At 38.9% G+C, this 23074-nt stretch overlaps 1 protein-coding gene across 8 annotated transcripts in view; it reads right to left on the reverse strand.

The window, feature by feature from the left end:
* The window catches only part of LOC102694761 (histone deacetylase 9), a 185103-nt gene that overhangs the window by 59723 nt on the left and 102306 nt on the right, over positions 1–23074 (reverse strand). For all 8 annotated transcript variants that reach the window (XM_015357938.2, XM_015357935.2, XM_015357936.2 and 5 more), the window contains one exon: positions 20969–21244. In XM_015357938.2, coding sequence (XP_015213424.1) covers positions 20969–21244 — 276 coding nt within the window. The remainder of the gene's footprint in view (positions 1–20968; positions 21245–23074) is intronic.

Raw genomic sequence — 23074 nt, forward strand, 5'->3', positions numbered from 1 at the left:
TGTCTCTGAGATTGAAGTGATACACACTTAAAGCTGTTAGCTAACTGGTGTGGAGCTACTGTAGGTAAGACAATTGTCATTAAACAAACTTATATATTCTAAGCAGTGTTATTTTCACTTGCAGTATATATCAAGGTATGTTCAGACAAAAGCTTTTTCGTAATATACTGTAGCTATGGAAAGCAATTTTCTAAACTTGCCCTTTTTCTGTTATTGTCTAAAATAGTAAGTGTAGATCAAAGTTCAGGACTGACCAAAAAAACCTTCACTTTTGATCGAAATTGCTACTTTCTGTTTAGACAGGTTTCATTTAATCAAATGCTGGATTCCACAGAACTGCTTTCCTCTTCCTCACCATGATCAAAAACTAACTTAAATTTTGAATATGAATGCCATTCCAGCTCATCAATATCAAGAATGTGCATAATCACCAAATTTGTTCTGTGAAATTGATTTTGGTTTCTTTTGAAAAGGGATCTGTAACGTTTAACCCATATTGTTGAAGAAAATCAATCTTCTGATTAGGATGAAGATAGAGTTTCTGATTAAACTACTTGCAACTGTTGCTAAAATTACTGCAGACATACAGGATCAGTTATGGCAGATTCTTCGCATTCCCTCTGACAGGAGATACCCAGCGTATGACATCATAGATAGCCTGTAAAACTGATAACACTGCAGAGAATGAACATAAAAAGCCCATGAGCAGGTTCTTCCTATCCACATTTACAGATATTATTCTTTTCTCAGGAGTAAGAAGGCTGTTAAAGTCCAATATTCATTAAACGCGTTTCTAAGGATCGAATGAAAACTAATGTGCCATTATGAAGAACCAAGGCAAAAATCCAGTTCTCCATTTCCATAGCTTCTGCTGGGATGTGTCATATCTGCTTAATGCACTCTTAAAAAAGAAATTGAATGCTAAGATGAATAAACCTTCTGTACACCCAGCAGTAGTAGCGGACAACGCGAACACTAGATGCATTGGTGGCTATGGCAGAAACATACAGTAATTGTGTTGGTTTTTCATATTGTTTTCTTTGGAGGAAGCACAACAGAATGCGATCCGATACACTGTGATCATATGGGGTCGGTGTGGTTCTTTTGGATACACATCACTGGCGTTTTTGGCAACAAGGGAGACATTTATAACAATGCAGACTTCTTAGTCAAAACCGTTGGCATCATATAAATGAAAAGTCATGAGGAGAAGTACATTTCTGTGAAGTCTTGTTAGTGTCTCCATACACGCGGACAAAGAGCTTTGTGTTCCTGAAAGCTGTGAGATTCATGGGAAGATCAGCATGTACACCTGAGGACCTCATCCGAAGGGTCGGCACCTTCGTCTGCACAGTTTCCCTAGTCACCCTGCTTGATTTGGGAACTGCTCTTCCAGAGGGAAGAGAGCCACCTATTGGTCTACCAAAACCTGGTGTTCCCAGTACTGACCAGGCCCAGATTAATCTGCACCCACAATGGACTACTGTAAGGACAACACGTATAATACAGTATGTACTATTATGTTTTATGTATGCATACAGTAATTTAATTTTCTAGCTTTACACTTTTAAGGGCACAAGACATGAAATACAATATGTATAGCTTAATGTGCATCACTGTTTATACGCACTTTATTCGTTTTATTTAAATAATGTATAACATTTCCCCAAAATATTATGTTTATTTTCTCATTGCTTCGTGTTATGCAATGCTTCTCATTACATGCACAGGATGTGTTAACCGCTGTGCATGACCTTGTGGTTTTCCGAACTGTATCACTTTTTTTTTCTAAAAGTAACTCACATGCTCAGAAATCATTTATCTGAAGAGAGACTGTGTATCAGCGTATTTTATCCTGATAGCTGGTGTTTCTGACTGTATAGGGTTCATGACACTTTACAATAAAAATACTTAAGGGTGAAGTCTAAACTCAATGGAACCAATAGTTTTCGTTTACTAGTTTACAGAACTTAATATTACTGGATTTCAGACATGAACAAAATTACAAAACACAGCAAAGTGGCAAAGCAGTTTGTCTGGGGTCCTTTTTGTAAAAATTCCCAGCTCATCCATCCATTACCTACAGCTGCTTCCTGTGAGGGTCATGCTGAGCCAGAGTCTAACCCAGCAGACACAGGGGGTGGCACAGGGGGTGAGGCAGGGGGAGACGCAGGGGGTGACACAGAGGGTGAGGCAGGACTACGCCCTAGATGGAGGCCATTCTACTGCAGGCAGCCCATGCATCTGGACACAGGTACAGTTCAGAGACAACTGCAGCAGAGGATTCTTCGAATGGTATTTTTTTATTCCTTGGGCCTGTTATTTTGCAGGTTTCCTGTTTGCCACCTCCGATGTGTGGATTTTCTTTACTGAAGTTACACAGACAAGCCCCAGTGCATCTTGCCTCTCTGCTCTCCTGTCACGAAGCTCTGCTTTAACTCTGGAGCAGCTGCACAGCAGTCCTTCCTCTGCTCTTGATCTTATGACTTATGACACAGTAAAAAATCATAGAATTTCTCAGGACATTGTCACTTGTAGAGCTGGTTAGTCTTGGCATACTGGAAAATAAATTGCAACAAGCTGACTGTTTTCTGTCACTCATTCACTCATATATACTTATCAATGTCATTTTTTCACTGAGAGAACTATTTCAGTGCCTAGATAGTTTACCAGTAGTTTTTCATCTTTCTTCCTTCTGTCAAATATTTCCATCATCTATATTTCTACATCTGTGTCTCGGATGTCCAATTTCAACAGAAACTTCTTCTCCTTTTTTTGCCCGTGTCTACCTTTGCAAATTTCTAGCAGAGAATCAAGGGGAAAAATGGTACAGTAGCATGATTTTGACCATTTAAAAATTGAAATGATCAGGGTTTGCTGGCCTGAGACAGAGAAAGGCACCCCCCCCTTGATGACAGGCAGCAATGGCAAGAGCCAAGACTATTGACCTCCCTCTGAAGACGAGATGCTGAAAAACAGTATCCCAACCACGCAATGTGGGCAAGAGTGCTTCAACTTTGAAATTTCCCAGAGCTTTTTTTTTTCAAATTTGCTCTCCTATTCTAAAGCCACATTATTCAAGACACACGGAAGACTTGCTTGGAAATTATGTACTGCTGTGTTGTGCTAAATGTGAAAGAGATGATGGTGAGAAGGAGGAGGAAGAGTATGAGGATGATGACTGGCAGTAGCAGTAGGCAGGGAAGCACAGTAGTAGCAGTATTTTTCCAACATGAATCTTGAGGACGACAAAAATGAGCCAGCTGACATCTTTACGCAGAGGAAAAAAAACGCTTAAAAAAAGGCTTAGGAAAAGTTCAACCTTAAAGCACGAATCAACATCGAATGAAGCTCGAGTTAACCCCCTTCTCTCCAAAAATATAATCTGTTCCCTGAAGCAATGTGCTAAACATCCACCTCTCTCTGACCAGTATGACCTTTGCTCAGACCACAGGCCAGCACAGTGACCAAAGGACAACTAAGAGTGTTACTAGTAATACTTTACAGCTGTCACGAGAAGGAAGTCTCGAAATAAAAAATGAAGGCATTCAGTCCAAGAGGGACACAAGGCTTGGGCAAGGCCAGGATATTTTGAATCCTAGTTCTAAGGTCAGTGGGAGGCACATAAAGATTAGCGATTAGAGGCATACAATATCAACTAAGTGTTTCTGACTTCTCCGAGAAGTCAGTGCTTTTATGATTGCAGAGCAGAATGAAAAGCTCAGCCCTGGGCTATTTGTATAAGATATTGAGTTAAGCATAACCTATTTAGCTTCAGCATTCCAGAAAATATTCTTGATGTCTGCTTTTCTTTGCAGGAAAAGTAAACAGTATTAAGGAAAAACAGGATTGATTCCAAGAGATAAAAGCCATAATTAAATTTGTCTTAAAGTCAAATGTTATATTCTTTTCTTTTTTCAGAAAAAAGGAGTCCTTTGTTTGTTTAGTTTTGGCTTTTTGTGTGTCACCATTTTATTTAAAAATAAAAAAACAGGAAACATTAATGGTTAGCGGTCCTGTAGTATGTAGACTCCTGATTTGTTTCTTGTGGGAATAAGATTATCTTTTTTTTTTCAATGTAATTTGCAGTTCTGTTTTTTCCCCTTTACATCAAACCTGGAAATAGGATTACAATATATACAAAGATGATGACTATTGATAAAATATGGAATTGTGAAGTGTTACAAAAATGGTAACTGAAAACATAAATATTTTTTCCATACTGAATATAATATAAACTATACAGATTACCGGCTTCTGACAATCACAGTCATATTTTTGTCATTAGCATTAAAAAGTCAGATTGATTTTTATTGAAGTACATAAACAGTAAGTTGAGTAAATTCAGGAACATTATCTTTGATGTTACTGCCTGTAACTCTTGACCTCTTTGGAAATCACTGTGATAAAGAGTCTGGTTTGATGAAAATGTGGATTATATTTGCAGAGAAATACACAATTGCTAGACATAATTATGGGCGATTACAAGGTTTTTAGAAGTCTGCTCACTGTTTTTCGTTGGTACTGTATGAAGTTAGAAGTCCTTTTTTCTCATTTATATTTCAAAACCAATATCATAAACATTTGCCATCTGCTTTCTGAAATGAGGGTCTTAAAATTCAAGTGATACTTTCAGAGCTACTGTTATAACTTTAAGGGTAGGTGATCTTACCACTTACTCATAACTTACAAATGCTCATTACTACACAATAAAGAGTCTGAAAATCACAGAAATTAAAGCGAATTATATGAATGAAACAATAGTATCATAAGAAACCTGGTGGATTTAAATAATACTCCAAATTAAGCCATGTTTGTAGACTAGGGTGTATAAGCCCAACGTACAGTATAAGCCATGTTGTAATTTTCCAGTTACATGAGGGTGTGAGCATTCCTAACACTGCCAGGCTGACAGTCAGCACTCAGTGAACCACTAACTACAAGCAGAGCTGACTGGGAGAGTGGAATAGTTTGGCATTGGCTTGCAGTGGAAAGCAAAACCGATGAGCCCAAGGGGGTCATTCATCCCCACACTGCATTCAAGCAACCACACACACTGGTTAGAACCACACATCTGTTCTGACAAGGAAAGGACAGGTCTGCTCTCACAGGCAAGAGGACGCTACGCCCCAGAAACCAGCGGTGGGGAGACCCCAGTGATGCCCAGGTCGTGCTGCTGCTTCCTGCAGGGGAGGCCAAGTTTGCCAGCTTGTTTCCCAAAGGGGTGCTGCCTTCTTCAGGCCACTGGGGTAGCTCAGTATCACCTATCAAGGAAGCCAATCAAAGCTTGAGATAAACCAGCTCCTGCCTGCTTCCTACCCTTTGAACACTCCAGGGGCACTCCTCCTCTGTGCCTCTTATCTAATTAAACTTGAAAAGAAATATTAATCCTTAAAGGACTCAGATAACAATATAGATGACACTGGCCAGTGAGACTGACAGCTCTATAAACTGTTTTCTTTTTATCTGCTCTTGCGTGTTTGTTTCATCTCTGTTGATAGTTCACTACTGGAATTCTTTTCATTTTTCAAGACAGAGCAGCGAGTATGATGCTGGTTTTATGTGTTTTTTTATAAACGGTTATGCAGTTGAATCCCTGGAATCTCAGAGTGACTTGTCTAAGGTAAATGAATTTTAGGATCTTTGGTTTGCCTGCTTTAAGCACCACAGTAGATGAGGTTTATTTAAAATCTGCATGTCCTTTAGGGAAATCGTGACTTTCATAAACACACAACAATACACATTTCTGCAGCATAGCCCATTCAAATACATACAGGTGATTGCAAAAGAATTTGGAACAAAGGAATGTTTCTTGTTTAATCTTTCTGCTTTACAACACTCGAAACAACACAGAATAAAACCTGGAGTGTACAGGTAAAGAAAAAGATTTGGTTTGTGGTAACCAGGCCACAGAGAAATCACAGAATTCGGAGAACAGACAACCAAACAGAAAGCAGAAAGAATACTGTGCCTCTATCTGTAGGAGATAAAGGCACAGTGCTCAATACATAGGCTAAGCTGGAACTTCTGGTGCCTGTTCTAGAGAAAGAAACAAGCACTTTGTATAGATCGTAAGTCAAAATGAACAAGTGACTATAAATAGCCCCCAGCTGTTTAGTCCTTTAACTTTTGTATCTTAATAAAGCCACCTGCCCATTGAAAAGTGTTTGTAGGAATGGCCTTTTTATTCACCAAAACCCATGGTAAGGCATGGTGACATGGAAATTAGTGTAGCTAGAGCTGCTTAAATCATTTGTTATCCATCAGCATGCATGCTCTGAACCCTTTAGTCAACAAAGGTCTTTTGTTGCAGAATATGTGTTACCTTTACCCAAGCTGGAAAACTTCAACGACTGCAGAGCACTTAGGTTTGACAATCTGGAATTAACATTAACTCCAGCTCAAAGGATCTGGGCAGAGAAATAGTAAGAATGAAATACCTCCGTTATAGCAATCAAGCTGCCAGTGTACTGTTTTCTAGTTAGAGGTGGTCCATTTTTACACTTTGCAAAAAATCTTTCCTTTACTTTAACGCCAGAAACCACTAAGCAGCACTGTCCCACCGATATAGCACGTTAATAACGCATGGAAAGAAAAACAAAACATTACATTAATTCTCATACTTGGATCCCTTCACTCTGTATTTCTTCAGCAGAAAAACTAACAAAAAAGTTGGATAAAGATAACAAGCCTCAATCCACAGTATGTCCCACAATTATTTTACTGCCATCTTCAATTTAGCCACACAAGCAAAATTTGCAGAAACTGGTTTGAAATATTGCTCCTTTATGACTGAGTTGACTGCTCGGAATAGGTTTGCTTGATAATTTTGGAACCACCAGTTTAAACTGGCACAACAAAGGATCTGTACAACGCTATCTATAATAATCGTGTCAACTGCCAGTACTATAACATATGCTGTTTGGGCGTTTCTTGGTCATGGTTTCTCAATCCTCATAGTATTATTTTAAACTTGGTTTTCGGGTTCTTTTCTGTGCAAATCAGCAAAATACAAAACGACACCAAAGCAACACAACATTCACACCCCATAACTCATCCAGGTGGATGCTGCACATTGATGATGGTGGAGGGGAGTCCCCATTACCTGTAAAGCGCTTTGAGTGGAGTGTCCAAAAAAGCACTATATAAGTGTAAGTAATTATTATTATTATTATTATTATTATTATTATTATTATTATTATTATTATTATTATTATTATTATTATTATTATTATTATTATAATAACCTGCGTCTCCCTCTCTGTCATCCACTCCACTTCAACTTACTCTGGGTTTCCCCATGGGCCCTCAGAATAAACCTGGGCAGTGAAGACAGGAGGACCATGCAGAACAGATTGTCCAGGGATGTGATTTCCACACCCCACAGGAACATGGGTCCAAGCAGTAGCGAGCCCATTGGAAATACTGTGAAGATGCCAGGATCTGGTGATTCCAGGTTGAGCAGATGTGGAGATTCCCAAAGAAGAGCCATCGTCTGTTTAGCTCCAATCAGACCAGGCAATAGGATTTGTTTCCGCCTCAGCGAGAGGCTCAGACTGGAGTTCTCCTTCAGCGAGAGAACGAGCTGAGGGCAAGGAGCCTCCTCAGCACCCCAGAGTGCTGCACCATCTCTGAGATCCTACCACAGGATCTGTGAAATGATCTGAGTAGGGATCTCCATGGAAGTACTGTGAAGAGTACTGTGGGATCCAGTGATCGGGAATGTGGAAATTCCCAGCTCAGCAGGTATCGGACCTTTTTAACTCAGAGGCTCAGACTGGAGTTTTCCTTGTTTGGAAAAGTAGAAATGTGTCTGAAGCCTCTAAAGACGTTACTATATTTTTAAGAGAGAGAAAGACAGACATTTGTTTTTTTTCCTGGATTTTAAAAAGCATAGTCAATTTTTTAAGGTTCTGGTTGTTCTTAGAATATCCTGTTCCTCAGTGAACTAAAGTAGTGGAGAAATTAATCACAATCAGCTATTTCAGTTGAAGATGGAGTGCAGAAGTAATAGTTTTTCTTTTTTACGTATTACTGAAATGTTTAGTAATAGCGCAGATCTGTAGAATTATCTGGAGAGCAAAAAATTATCGTCTGGCGAAGTAAATCAATACCCAACCCAGCTTACAACAAGGGTCGAAGCATCACGAGCACAGATGTCAGCCAGAATAAAAGAGAAAACATCAAAGGCCGCAATGTTTCTTCTTCTTTTATGAAGAAATGACAGATAAAACATGTCTCAAACACACCACACCTCTTCTCAGCTTTCTGTTAGGAAACAGAAAAAAAGCCCTTCTGTAACATGTGCAATGAAACACCAGTAACAGTCATGGGATTTTATACACTTCGACATCTGAAGTCAAATGTTACCTTCTAGACACTGTTTGTATTTATTTTTTCATATTTAGGTCTTTCTTTCTGCTTATGTCAGTATTAAAGAATGTTCATCCTCCAGCTTTTGCACAAGAGTTTCCTTAGGACATGGCAGCCACTCTGGAAAATAAATTATAGATTTATTATGTGTAAAACAGTATGCTACAAACCGTTACATCTGGTTTATAGGCAATCAGCACCAACATCCAAATGGTCAATGATTAGCTATGAGTTCTTGTCAACAATGGTGATTCATCACACCTGTCCCAAAACTATTACGCTTTCTCCTAGAAGAAATAAGGCTTTAAAAAAACTTGGGAGCTACCTCATGTGTTTTTTAAAGTCACAGTCCGGCTTATTTTTATTTTTAACTTATTAAAAATTAAAAATTTAACTTATTTTTCTTTAGTCTGTATTTATATTCTGGCCTTCAAATAGCTGTATGCAAACCAAAATACAAAAATGCGTCCTTCATCCTCCTATAGAGACCTCATACAGTATGTTCGTAAATGACTCATTCGCCTCTCAGATTGTGGTGGGGTGGTAAATGTTTTGTATTGTCTGCAACAGACACGTTTCTCTGGAGCAGGTTCACCACAAGAAGAAACAGCAGCCATGCAGGCGGATCGTGCCAACACTTGCCTGTCCTACAGTAGTTGCTTTTCTCTAATTGGATGCATAAGATCACTTCTCAATTTTGAACACAATCCAGAAGGAAACTATTTCAATAATGCTAATCCTCTCAAAGTATTTGCTGTTTTCCTTGCATAGGAATCAAACAGGACTATCCACGTTTATCAAGAGATCTAACTGAGAATGCAGAATATAAGCAAAGAATGCTCTTTGGTGGGCAAGCTGTCCTAAGCCTGCTAATAATTCACTATGATCAAAACATTTTTTAAGCCTTGCAACTATTAACTCGTTTTTGATATTCCTAGAGTTTGAAAGCCTTACACTGGCAGGATTTAAAATTGCTTGACTGTAACTGAAACATTTGTACTCAGCATTGCAATTCTAGATTAAGGGAATTCTGATCACATGCTGATCACTTTGCTGAAAGTGCTCTACAGAGGATGTTTAGGCATCTGATAATATGATAATATTAGCATAAATCTGTTTTGTTTTTTCAGACTAGAAAATAAAAAAAATCTTTCAGTTGAAGATTCAAAATACACTAGAAAATTGTAAGAGTGTTTTTTTATCTTGCCATCAGTATGAATCAGCTTTGTTCTCCAGTTTCTGTTTGGTTTGCCTTTTTAGCTTCTAGGTAATGTCCTTATTTTCTACAATTTCACACTTGGAAACTATGCGTCTCTTCTCCTTTCACTAGTGACAAAAAGGCTTAGTCGTGGGTGCTGACCAATTGACCAAAATTCAAGGAAAAGAATAGGTCCTATTGACAAAATGGAAGTCCTTGACTTTTCCAAAGGCTGTTCATTCCGAAAGTGTATTTCTAGCACACTGAACAAAGCAGTGCCAAATAAAATTACTTTTTTAACTAAACAGGAATAACACATTTAAAATTACTTGGTGATTAGTTATCAATTACCATTGGTAAACTGCAACATGAAATCTTTCTATAAAGACAAACCAGTCCTACATACACATCAAGGTATATTGTACCTTGTTCATCCGTCTGTTTTTAATCCATGCATTACAATCCTAATATTATGCAATATGTGTCTGTAGCTTAAATCACAAGCATACACAGTTCACAAACATGAAAGAAGCAATTCGATCGCAGTTACCATTAAAAAAAAACCTTATCAATACTCTGTAAATGTTTTGGCACCTTACCAAACATGTTGTTAATTCGAACATGTTTCAGCTAATCAATATAATATGACTTCTTATTGAGGAATACTCATGAGGAATATGTCTTGTCTTTAATTTGCCAGCAAGTTTTTCCACACATGTTACCCAAAGAACTAATACTCAGGTCTGCAATGTGCTTATTCACACTTTCATTCATAGACTCTCTTTTGTACTATGAGACCTCTGTCATTTTAGCTAAAGAGCAGTTGTTGTGGATTGGTCATTACTGCTTCTTTGACACAGCTGCACTCCTCACTTCTGGACCTCTGTAACAATGCCAGCATGGTTTCACAATGGGCTTTTTGGGGGTTTCTGTGATAGGATTTGAAGAAAGCGCACAGAAACAAGTCAAGTCCTGGGGTGAGGCAGACATGAGGCTGTCTTCTTCCTGCTGGCAACGAGACCTTGGGCAATGCAATCAGGGCTCTGACCCAGACAGGTCTGTTTTAAATGAAGGCGTCCCATATCCTGTTGTGGAAAGCTCTGGGGGCAAGACTCATTAGGTGATCCCTCTCTGGATTAAGTTCTCACACAGCAAAGGATGGTCATTATAGCTGGGACCTTTCTTCTCTGGTACTGGTGCTTGTGATACAAATTGCCACAGTGTCTCAAGGATGAGATGGGGTTTTTGCCTTTTTCATACTCACTCGTATGCAGAAATTAGAACCTCGGCCTTTTTTTTTCTTGCTGAAATGTGTTTTCCAGATAAACACGGACACACCAGCAGCCAATGCTCTGGGCTACATCACACGCTGAGATACATGTAAAATACAGCTTGTTTTAGACTTACAAGTAGGCTGAGTCACACCGGGCCGCGGATCAAACCCACGACCTCCCAAATGAGTGGTATTTAACCACCAGGCTATTCGCTTGGTCTGCGCTAAATCTGACTGCTGCCTCAAAACAAGGTACACCCTCATGAGCTTAAAGCTTTTAACAGCTGTTGAAAGCAATTCTCGTATAAGAGCTCGGCCAATGAGGAAAATAAAATGGCAACACTCAAACGTATTTGCGAAGAAACACTGTAATGCACAAGGAACATGCCCCGTGAAAATTAAAGTCACATGTTCATACTGTAGTTCACATGTTCATAGTAATTCCAGACGATCAGATCTCTCACAGGCTTCAGACAGTTTTTGGTGTTTTAATATTCATACTTTTTGTTTAGAAACAATGACTTAAATGAGAAACTACAACAGCATTACTTTGTGTTGGATTAATTTTTCATATTAATAATTACCAATTACAATAAACAACAAACGATGAGGCAGTATTTTTGCATGGTCATTGGATTTTCACACAGCTTTTCCACAGCGTTTTAACACGATTTATGTTTAAATTTATAAAAAATTCACCCCATGGTGTTATCACTGCAGGTTTATCAAAGAAGCAACAGTGCCAGAAAACCTCTCAAACTAATGAGCAAAATAAAGACCAAAGTTTTTATAGAAGAATATTGCTATTTATGTTTCATTAATTGTCTTTTAATAATGTTATTCTTTCAATTTAATGCAGACACTTTCTTTCCTATTCTAATATGAATGAAATCTTTTGCCGTTTCAGGAGGAATGCAGCGCAGGTCTGCCCAGCAGGGGCTCCTCTTTCAATTTCAGAAAAGATCAAAAGCAAAAGAGGGAGAGTTCATTCTGGCAGGATCTTCCTGCTGCCAACAGGAGCTCTTTCCATGCCTTTTCTCATGTATCATGTTAGCATTTAAATGCATGTTGTGTGCCAAAGTATTTTACACCCTGCCTGGCACAACAAGAATACCCCTTGTCTTAGCAAAACTAGTCTATAAATACATACCCGTTCATTTACGTGACTCACATTTCTTTATATACTTTTATATCTTTCTAGAACAGTTAGAACTAATTCTGTGAGAGTAAAAAGAAGGATGTAATTCTCTCTGTGGAATTCCAATTCGGGGGTCATAAGTATTTTAAAACACTGCTGCATTACTCATATTATTCGTACGCAAAATTAGTTCCCCATAATACCGACACTGATCCCTCTTATCGCTGCAATCCAATGCGCTGTCTTCTAATGCCACATACCCGACATAACATGCCAGACCGAACGAGAGTCTGAAACAATTTGCATTTCTTTCACAGTGAAGGTGGAGTCGGGTTCTGATGTTTTTTCCTAGATGTGTAATTGTTTTCGTGCTCATGCCTGCACTGGGGGTCGCGCGCCGCGCTCATCTTTGCCCACAGTGCCCCAGCAGACTGTGGCCGCGGGGCTGTGCCAGCACACAGCAGAGCCCCACCGCTGGGTCAGCCACACTCCCTCAGCAGCTCACCCCACCCCCCGAGTACCCCGAGCCAGACTCCGTCACAGAGACTGTCCCTTCTGGAGCGACACTCTTGGCTTGGCCTAGCCTGCTACCTCTTGAACTTTCAACCGGAGCTCAGATCAAGTGCCTAGAGATATGTTTGCCATCGTTTTGTTTCTGTTTGTCAATTGTCAACGATCATCACTTGATTTGGCTACAAAAAGTTCTGTTAGCAACTCAGAGGCCCAGCGGACCCATCAGCATTGCTAAGGCTGAGCAGTAGAGCTGGGTTGAGCTGGGTCCAGCAGAGTGATGATCCAGCTCCAGGTCTAGACTTCACAAACAGGACTGAGCACCAAAGGAAAGTGTTTTCAGAAATATTGAAATGATTTTTTTTTCTTGGAGTATTCCTTCTCTGGACGTTCGCTGGCTTTTCCTGAACTCGGGTGTTTTCCGCTACATACTGTAAGGATTTGTCACACCTGCCAAGTCTGTGCATGGGAATGCATTCACAATTGGCTTGCAGTGTCAGAAAGAGAGAGGTGAGCATGAAGCAGATATCGCTCATATTGAAATTTTTACCCCTCAGGCAGAAAAACAAATAAAGAAACAGCTCAACACTGTCCATCTTTCTGACAATAACAATACTTCATAAGCCTAAGGCAGAACGCCCCTGGCTGGCACGTGAGAGATGTCATTAAATTAAATGGCAGGAAACATCTCTTCCGTACGTCTGGCCACACACAAACTGTAACACTAAATCCTTTCTTCATAGGCTTTAGGGAAACATACAACAAACTTGGAAATTTTCAGTGGACTGTGTTTCTTAAAAAAAGAGAGAGAGGCACCCATAGAATAACAGTGAGTTTCCTCTTTGCTTATTATCCTGGTAGTCTGGCCTTAAAGAAACCTTATTTGCTTTCACAACTGTTTCTTAGGGAGAGGGAGGAGGGCATGCAGGTGGTGACACACACACACTCACACACTCACCACTGTCACACTCACACTCACACACTCGCACACACTGTCAAACTCACACTCACACACTCGCTTACCCACTCACACACTCACACTCAGTCGCACACTCATACACACATTCACTCACACATTCACTCACACACTCAAACACACTCACATTCATTCTCACACACACACTCACATACTCACACCAATACACACTAACACACAAACTGTCTATATTGCTTTAACAGAGCACCCTAAACTGAACCCTAAAACTGAAGGTAGTGGTATTTTGATATTTGAATACTTAAAATCTAGAAATACCCTGTGCGAATTCTGTATATACTCTTATTTAGTGTACCTACTCTCTTATGCAATAACCTAGAAAATGAACATGAGGAATAGGCGTTTTTCTGATGCATTGTACCAGCCCTGACTTTATGGCATGCACAGTAGCCCTGTGATCCTATTAGAATTGGAAAGGAAAGGGAAAAGTAAACCTCAGTCTTAAAAGGATTTAGACATTTATATATCTTGTCCTGATAGAGGTCTTGAGATCAGCTTTAGTCCACTTTCATAACCTTGTATTTTGTAGTTTAATTCTATCATATTAGTCATTTTCTAACATTCTTTGCAGAAACATTTTTTCTTGTTTTGAGAGATTCTGTAATATCAGTAGTACTACAGCTTCCATTAAGGAGCATTTTATATTCCTAAGAGTTTATTTTGTTAGAAGGTCATAATATTGGCCTGCACTAGCTAATATTTGAACATCTAAAGATGTTTTAAAAGAACATCTATAACGGCACATAAATTCTCTAAAATGTTTCTTGAAACTGTAAATTGCTCATCAAATCATAGATATCTTGGTGGGGTGGCTGACTTAAATGGACAGCTTCTGAGAAAGGATTTTTTTGCTGCTCCAGTCTCCTGGAATTAAAAAAGCAGGTTTGTACTTATTTAATGTGCCAAGTAGTTCCATGAGCTCTCGGCACAGGACTGTGTGGCCCCGAGCCGCCTGGCTGGAGAGAGAGAGAGAGAGCACAATGTCAGCTCCACTCTGGATGCTTCTCCACAACCTCTCAGCTGATTTATTACAGCTCTTGTGCTCTTGAGCATTTGTATATACCCAAATAATGGTTTTGCACAACTATTACAGCTCAGGAATAATGTTGTTGGTTTTTTTTCAGAGGGCCCTTGACAGACTACCTCTTGAGGTTCATACGAGATAGATTCAGCCAATTAAAGACTGTGTATTCCAGGACACTGTATTTTGATTAAATGCGGCAGACTGTGCCCTGTAAAAGACAAAAAACAGTAAAGTTATTTCTATTAATGCTATTGTGCTTTATATACTATGCTTGATATAGCTTTACTATTGTGCTGTTTAATTTTGACAGTTACCAATTGTGAAATTCCCACTCTCCTGATTAATGTACAAAATGACTGTATTCATAAACAGGCAGATTTTATATAATGGAATTTGATACCTTTGCACAAATGTTATTTTCAGGGGTTTTTTATTTTGATCAGTCTATCCTGTCAAATACAGGATAGCCTTTTGCTTCTTATCTGTGCAACAGGTAATTTTTCTTGTGCCGTGCATCACAACCAATTGAGAATGTTTTGAATAATCAAGTAGCAAAAGAAACATTTTGACAAATTAGTTGGCCATAGCATTAAAAAAAGAGCACTTTACGTTTGTAAATACGTTTGTATTATAGCACCAAATCTTGAAGAACAACAATATCAATATTCAACAGTATCTGGTGCCGTTTTGGAAACGTTTAGGAAGAAACGTTAATTAATTCAATATCTAGTTGCATACCTTGGTCAAATGTACTAAATTCGTTCTTTCTAATATCCATTTACTTCATCAGGGGAGAGTAGCTTGTTACTTCTTCTGTAAACAACTTTTTTCCCCAAACATCATAAAATTCACTGCAAAAACCATTTCCCACCCTGCACGAATCCCTTGCACCCCTCCTCCTCAGTGGTGCTCTAATGTTTCTAGCCTAGGACCCCTAAAATACAACCAAACGGCTCCCCTGGAACCCCTGGACTGCACCAGCAGTGACACCCTAAGCCTGTTCTGCCCCCCAGTCGCCAGTCAGACAGGCCAGGATTGGACACTGGGGCTCCCAGCACAGTGCCCAGGGCTGGCATCAGACCAGATAGCTACTGTAGGTCTACTTTCTGTTCCCGAGACCAGCATCGCCCAGCAAGAGGGGGAAACGCAGAGGAGGACGCAAGACGCCACTTGTCACCCGAGTCTCCGACACCAGCTCCATTTCTGACCACTGAGCCTTTTGTTACTAAACAAATCAATAACTCCCTAGCTTTGCCATGCTAAAAACCAAAAAATCCACTAAACAGGAGAGATTAACTCCACGCCACAAGGAGTAAATAAACATCAGCCATACAGCACCACCCTTAGCTTACTGCTTTAAGCTATGAAAGTACAACTAGACACCGTGTGTAAAACACACCCGCAATGATAAATCCCACTTCAGTGATCATGCAGATAATGTAGTTTCTCTTTACAGGAAAATCTCAGAAAACAATTCTGCACTGATTTCAGAGCAGCAGTGCAGCTACTACTTTGCTGCTTTGTAATACAGCACTTTATTGGAAAAATTCTGTTTTTAAAATGAATTGGTGACCTAGGTTTACATTATAAGTAATGTGCAGTACTCAACTTTTTGTGCATACAGTAATTCTATATATATATTCCTCATGTTCTACATTATATTATAAGTAAAATCTTTTGTTTTCAAATTGAGTGGCATAATGAATTAAATAACAGTAAAGCTGAAACTACATGGTCCTGTTATCTTATTATGATTTTTTTTTTCTTAGTGAAAGCAACATTATAAATTAAGGCAAAGGCAAAGGCAGAAAAAGCAAACAATAGTGTTAAACGAGCAGAGAATCTAGGGTTATAAAAAGTGCCTGGATTTAAACAAGTTAGTGCGATAAAAGAGCTAAACTAATCTTAATATGTTAAAAGTGTCTGAATGTACAGAATGTACTTAAAAAATCTGTGTATTAATATGTTGTTAGGTTTTGATATGTGCAATAACTCACTAGCTGTTATTATATTAAGGAATGGGCTGGACATGATTTTCTGATCTATAAGATACTTCCCATCTTATAGAATCTTTCATAGTTTGCACACGCAAATATTTAGGTAAAATGTTTAATGTACATAAATATATGTATATGGAACAAGTAAAGGTTTATTCCATGCTGAAAAGAGAAGAAAGAAAATACAATGTTTCGGCTGTGGAGCCCTCTTTGGGTGAGAGTATTGTTTGTTACATATAATGTTTAAATAATTAGGTATAAAAAATAAAAATGGGTGCATACTGCCAATTATACATTCACTACATTTACATATGATTAACACAGATTAACAAAGTGTGAAAATAAAAGTCGTCAGGCAGCACATGAGAAAGTGCCCTGCAGCCTCAAGACCTGTATCAATGTGCAGTACGGCGAGTGATAGTGCTGAAGAAGTTTAAATGCTGTATGTGGTGAAAACTATGACCCTTGTAACGAAATTGAATGCGATAAGAGCACATAAATCAAAGCCGAAGAAGGCATCTCCTATTGACAGATCATATTCCATGCATGCCGAGGAAGAGTCACGAAACCAGTACTGTTCGCAAAATGAGTGGGTGAGAAAGCCAACTCAAACTGTGAAAATCGTGTGTCACATTCCTTAGGGTACAATTCGACGTGCAAGGCGGCGGATCCAGAAGAGATCCGGTGAAGGAGCTCGCTGCAGGTGCTGCGCCATTTTTGTTTTTCGAGAACAGTAAGAAATGGCTGTCAGTGATTAAAAACATTTGCCTTTGCCAAGTGACATTTCCTTCCTGGGTTCACAGTGTCCATCACTCATTTACAACCATGCAATTATCATCATGGTACTCACTTAATAAACAAAGCACAGTTTGCATCATACAGTATACCTTATTATTTAATATTAGGTGTATATTATTTCTTATATTAAATATCAAATACTAATATGTATATGAGTGCGTATAAATAGAATATAACTTTACAATTGTAGTGGTACTGTACATCATGTCAATATGAGCACAAATATGTAAAGAACAAACTTGGACAACCTCACACTAACCTTCGCAGTGGTGTCTCCAGAGTCACTGGTGCTGCAATCCTCACCTGTCCCAGTGTTAGAAACCATCACCTGCGTCACTACCAATGGATTTCAAATGTCATTTGAAATAGAGCTATTTACAGTATGTGTCTAATATACAACGAGAGCCTGTTGGTAGCTGTTTGGGAACAATGTCTTTAAAATTATCATTTGAAAGAAGGCGGATTTGGCATCATTATATGGATCTAGCTTTCTCAATGCCCTGGAATGGTATTATAAAATAATTTCTATTGGTTATATCATGACATAATATTATATAAATATTACTATAGGCAGATAACACTACAGTACAGTATATTGAAAACGTCATAGGTACACTGTAAAGTGTCCATTTTGTTTTTTTGTAAATCACACTGGTCAAAGTGGGGGATTGTAAGATCCTGCTGATCTCAGATGGGTGGTAAATGAAAAAAAACCAACAAATAAAAATAAACAAAAAGAAACAGACATTAGGCATGAGTTTTACATACACATAACATCAGGAGTTCTGCCTAATACGAAGGTCTGTTTTTGTTTCCCACTGTTCCCATGCGGTCAAGTTTTCACACTAAGACATGGAGAGGACTGAGGTTAGAAGGACTGGAATTGAGAAGGACCTGTTCTTTTGGTATTAAGATCATGGTTCTTCACCTGCAATCCGAACTGCAAAATTCAAGCACAGCATCCGCAGTACAGAGCCCAGATCCTCAAAGGCTGAAGCTACTCTGGGGTTTCAGTCTTTAAACTAGCTACTCCAGCTAAGAAATGATCTGCTTGAGCCAATTCCACATACTTTTAGGGCTGTAATTCAGAGGATGCATAATAAACTATAAAGCTCAATGGATTGCAGCTCTCAAGGGTGATGACTGCTTTGGAGAAATTATCTGAAGATACATTTCAAGAAAATACTGTAGCATCATGAACAACTTAAACCACATTTGATAAAACAAAACATTCCCCTAACAAACACTGAGCCTTTTTTTCTTAAATCTTTCTCACAGGCCGAAAAGAATCCTAAATATTATCGGGGGGAGAAAAAAAATCCTTCTACAAGAATGTGATTTTAGAAACACTTCCTGAAAAGAGTTAAGAAAGAGGTGATGGTGAGTTTTGCCGGAAACTGAGCATGGTTTGAAAATATTCATGTTCTCTGAGGATTGACATTAAACTATCCATAAAACACAATATCAAGGATATAGCACATTGAACCCTTGCTTTAACGAACTTCGGACTTAACGGACAAAATTTGATAAAGGGGAATTTTGTCTGTAAAATCAGAAATAATGGACTAACTATTGTTACCACCTACTGTATTAGTCCTTTAAACTGGGGATTTACCATAATGTCAATTCATGGGAGTAAATAAAAGGAATTCATGCACAGCTACTGGACTAAAAAAAAAACAAAAAAAAACATAACATTATCCATTAACATGAGCAACTGCACACTACCAATATCTTTTGTAGCCTGGCAGTTCTAGGATAATGAATAATATTCACAATGTTAAAGAAATATTCCAGATTCACACACTGGGATGTGTCCCTCAAGGAACAAAACAGACACACATATATAATTGAACATATATGTACAATACATACAGAATTGTTGTCCGTGCAATACATGAAAGTTTAAACTGACCAGAATAGAGCACAAGAAAGGGAATGAACTTTATTTAAAAAAAGATAAAAGATTTTTAACAGAAGGCAAAATAGGGAACAAATACAAACAGTAAATAACAACATAAAACAGAGTTTCTCCATCAGCAGTGAAGATGAATCTCATTACAAATTAAAGGAATAAGTGAACAAGTGAACATTTTGTTTGTTGGTGATTTTGATTTAGAACAATACGGAGCTTGATGACTCGATACATTAAAGAGTTGATCTGTTTCGTTTCTAATCCCCCAGGTGTTTAGGTGTTTTACTGTGACAATTCAAAATCAAAAACAAACAAAATGTATCACACTTACATACAACATGATTGATTGAAATTAAATTTTAACCCCCATCTTTTGTAGATAGAGCATGCTGTATCTACTGTACATGTAGGAAGTAGATGCCATTTACAGCTACATTGATTCAAAGGACTGTTTTTCCATCAGCTTTTTTATGCTTTTTCACAAAACTAGGCAAAAAGAGGGATGTAATCTTTTTTTAACAACTTGAAGCCTACGATAAAAGGTAAACACATCATGAGGGAATATGAAGGAAATGTTTTGTTGAAAAGCTTCCTTAACCATTTCTCCGCTCACTTTGTTATTTTCTGACAATAAATCAATTCACAGGCTGCCCTTTCCAACTTTCTGAGTAAAATACTAGCCTTTTCCTACATTCCTCAGCAAATGAATCATTTGGACTTCTCGCTTCCAAAAGGAATTTCCTGTCCAGCCTCACGGAGAAACTTCACTGCTGGATCCTAGCAGGAACTTGACAAAGCCTCGATTTAACCACAGAAAGACAACAGTGAGCCCAGGTTCTCTGTTACTGTGGAACATGCCACATTATATCATTTAGGTGTTTTTTCTGTTTTTTCTTTGCAGATGTTTGCAAAAGTTAACATTTATCTAGATTGTATTCCCAAAACAATTCCTTGCCTTCATTAAAGCACTCCTTAGAAACAGACTGGACAATTTTACAGACACAAAATAAATAAATAGAAAAATACTTTTTGATTGTGAAAAACATCATGATTCACATTTGCAGCACAAGTTAAAAATAAAATTTCTTGTATTTTTACGGCCCTGGCTATGGCGTGGCGATGTTCAACAGCCTTTGCAGACTTTCACACTGTAGTCTTTATTTGTAGACATCTAAAACAGGCAAATGAATGCTCCACAAAAATAAATAAAAATCTCTCTGAAATAAAAAGGAGATAAAATGCACAGGTACAAGAATGTCTGCTGAGTCTGGCAGAAAACACTGGCTTTGCTATTTAGCTGGAAAACAGAAGGATGCAATATTTAGGTAAATTTTAAAGAACTGCTGGGAAACTAGTAATCAGGCTGTTCTTCCCAAAGCCAATTCTAGTCTATGACATTCTCCTCTTGCAATATTATATACAGAACATTGAGAACGAATGTTACAGAGACCACGACACAACTTCACAAACAGAATTTGTCAAGGGATTTCTCTCATCACCTTCTGACCACCCAAATCATGTCTGCAGCAGGCGAATCATTTGCACACAGCACAGGGACAAAATCAAAGCTTTGCCATTTATTCAGGGGCAGTGGGATAACTCAAGAAGACACTCACTGTCACTATGCTTTGTGCACTGGGAACCTGGCCTCTCAGCAGTGAACATGGGCAAGCTTACAGTATGTTCTGTGCACAAACTCAAATAATAGCTTTAATGACCAACCTTCGGGCAAAATCTTTCCCCTTTACCTGCTGCATAAATCCAGTCTGTTCCTTGGCATCACTTTGATTGCTTAGGCTTGCATCATCACTGTCTGGCGGTTCCTCTTTCACTTTAATAACTCCGAGGTGCGCTCCAGGGAAATCTCCTTCTGAGCTGCTGCTGCTGTTGCCGCTACGGTTCCGGCTGACGCCACAAGAGGGGGCTCTGTCCTCCTGCATTGGCTGATCCTTGTGATTTTCTTCTTCCGTTTCCTCCAGGTGGCTGTTCGGCTGTCGGAGCTGCTCAATGGACTTTGAAAGCATCTGAAAGGCAGAAGTGAAAAGTGGTTCAAACCGGGATCAATCTGTTCTGTAGAAGCACCAATATAGCTTTAGAAATAAAGCCCAAAAGGTATTTTTATCACAAATAATATAACAAAGGCCAATTATTATGGTTAGTTCAGTCATGTCAGAATGACCTTACAATGCCTGGTGGTGTATCTGGGCTGTAGAGTACTATAAAGAGCCTCATTACAGTGTGGCCAAAGTAAGATAAACTAGGACAACACATGAACACATTTCTGGCAGTATATGTGATCTCCAATACTTGACCTTTTCTTGTTATTAGTCCTAATGTGGATCCAACGGTGCCATAAAAAATTATATATATATATAACACAAACATGGTGCTTTTAGGAGAGCATTCTTATAGGTACTTGGCTGAAAGGAAAAGTAGAGTGAGCCAATTAAGCTGTAAAATAATATTGTTTCTTTAAAAAAATCACTCTTTGTCATGTTAAAAAAAAAGTAACAGGAGCCAAACTGTGCAAAACGGAGCCAAACTGAAGTTTTACATGTTTTCAGGAAATTAAACGGTACCTAATTCACAGGAGCCCCCATTAAGAGCGCGCACACAGAGACAGAAAACGCATTAAAACAAGTCGCTGTGTAGCTGTGAGAGCCCAAACATTGAGGACATCAAAGCCAGGTCTACCTGCCTAGCACGGCAGGAAGGAGGAACCAGCAAAGAGCTTGGCCTGAGAACACAGGCCCTTTATAAATATCCAGCAGAGAATCACCTTTCTTCTTCAAGCATTAGTAAGTGCTCTTAGACCTCCTTTTAAATCCATAAGCTCTTGTAAAGATCCATTAGCGTCGCCAACAATGCAGGTAAAATGTTGCTAAATGCAATGCCACTCTTGTTAATTTCACAGCTTGAGTTTAATTGGGGTAATGATTCAGAAATTCCAACTGGTAAACAAAGGCCCCTAATCCTTGATTAGGATCATTTATAGCTCAGCCCACTAAAGTGTTATGCTGTTGCCCATAGTTACAGCACCAAATGTGACAATTAACAGTTGTGCTGATTATTGGGGATATGATATTGACAAGTAGTCAAACTTTTACATGGGTCACAAGAGCACCATAAAAAAAACTGTTTTCCCTGTTAATTGTTTAAACCCATAATCGGACTCCTGTAGTAACACCGGCGAGTAAAAAGCATGAACATTTATTTTATCGCAGGTAAAAACCTATCCAATGCAGCACCCTTCTCCATAGCCTTGCCAGCTGGTACAATGCCAGCGTTGATTGAGTCAAAGTGAGGAAAAGATTATTTGTGCACTAATGACATTTTCTTAGGTGTCCCTTTCTCTTTATTCGAGCAGGGAAGAGCGGACAAAACCCTTACGTTCATCATTTTGAGCATTATGAGCAGGACTAGAAGAATACCAGTGGTAAAACTGAGATCCTCCAGAGATCAACCTCCCAGATTAAGTGTTTTGCTCCCTATGCAATACTGGGCTTATAGAAGCAGCAGCTTTTTTTCTGCAAAGACAGTGTGTGAAGGCCCATTGGGCATGGGCATGGGCTACTGTTGTGTCCACACAATGACTTCTTTCTCCCCTTTTGCTATATATACTCATTGGCGTGCATATTTACGGGGATAATTATGGCCAGTGCCTGGTCTGATAGCAAGGTCAAGGCATGCAGAACACAGAAACACAAATATTGCCATAAAGGAACAAGAGCTTGTATTCTGTGCCTCGGTTTCTCTGCTGAACTTGGTCGAATTCGATTACACGGGGTCACACACTTGTGCTGCAGAGACCCAAAGATAACAGAATTAGTGCGAGGTTTGCTTTTCAAATGCAT

Source organism: Lepisosteus oculatus, chromosome 10 (genome assembly GCF_040954835.1).
Source record: "Lepisosteus oculatus isolate fLepOcu1 chromosome 10, fLepOcu1.hap2, whole genome shotgun sequence".
Classification (NCBI taxonomy): Eukaryota; Metazoa; Chordata; class Actinopteri; order Semionotiformes; family Lepisosteidae; genus Lepisosteus; species Lepisosteus oculatus.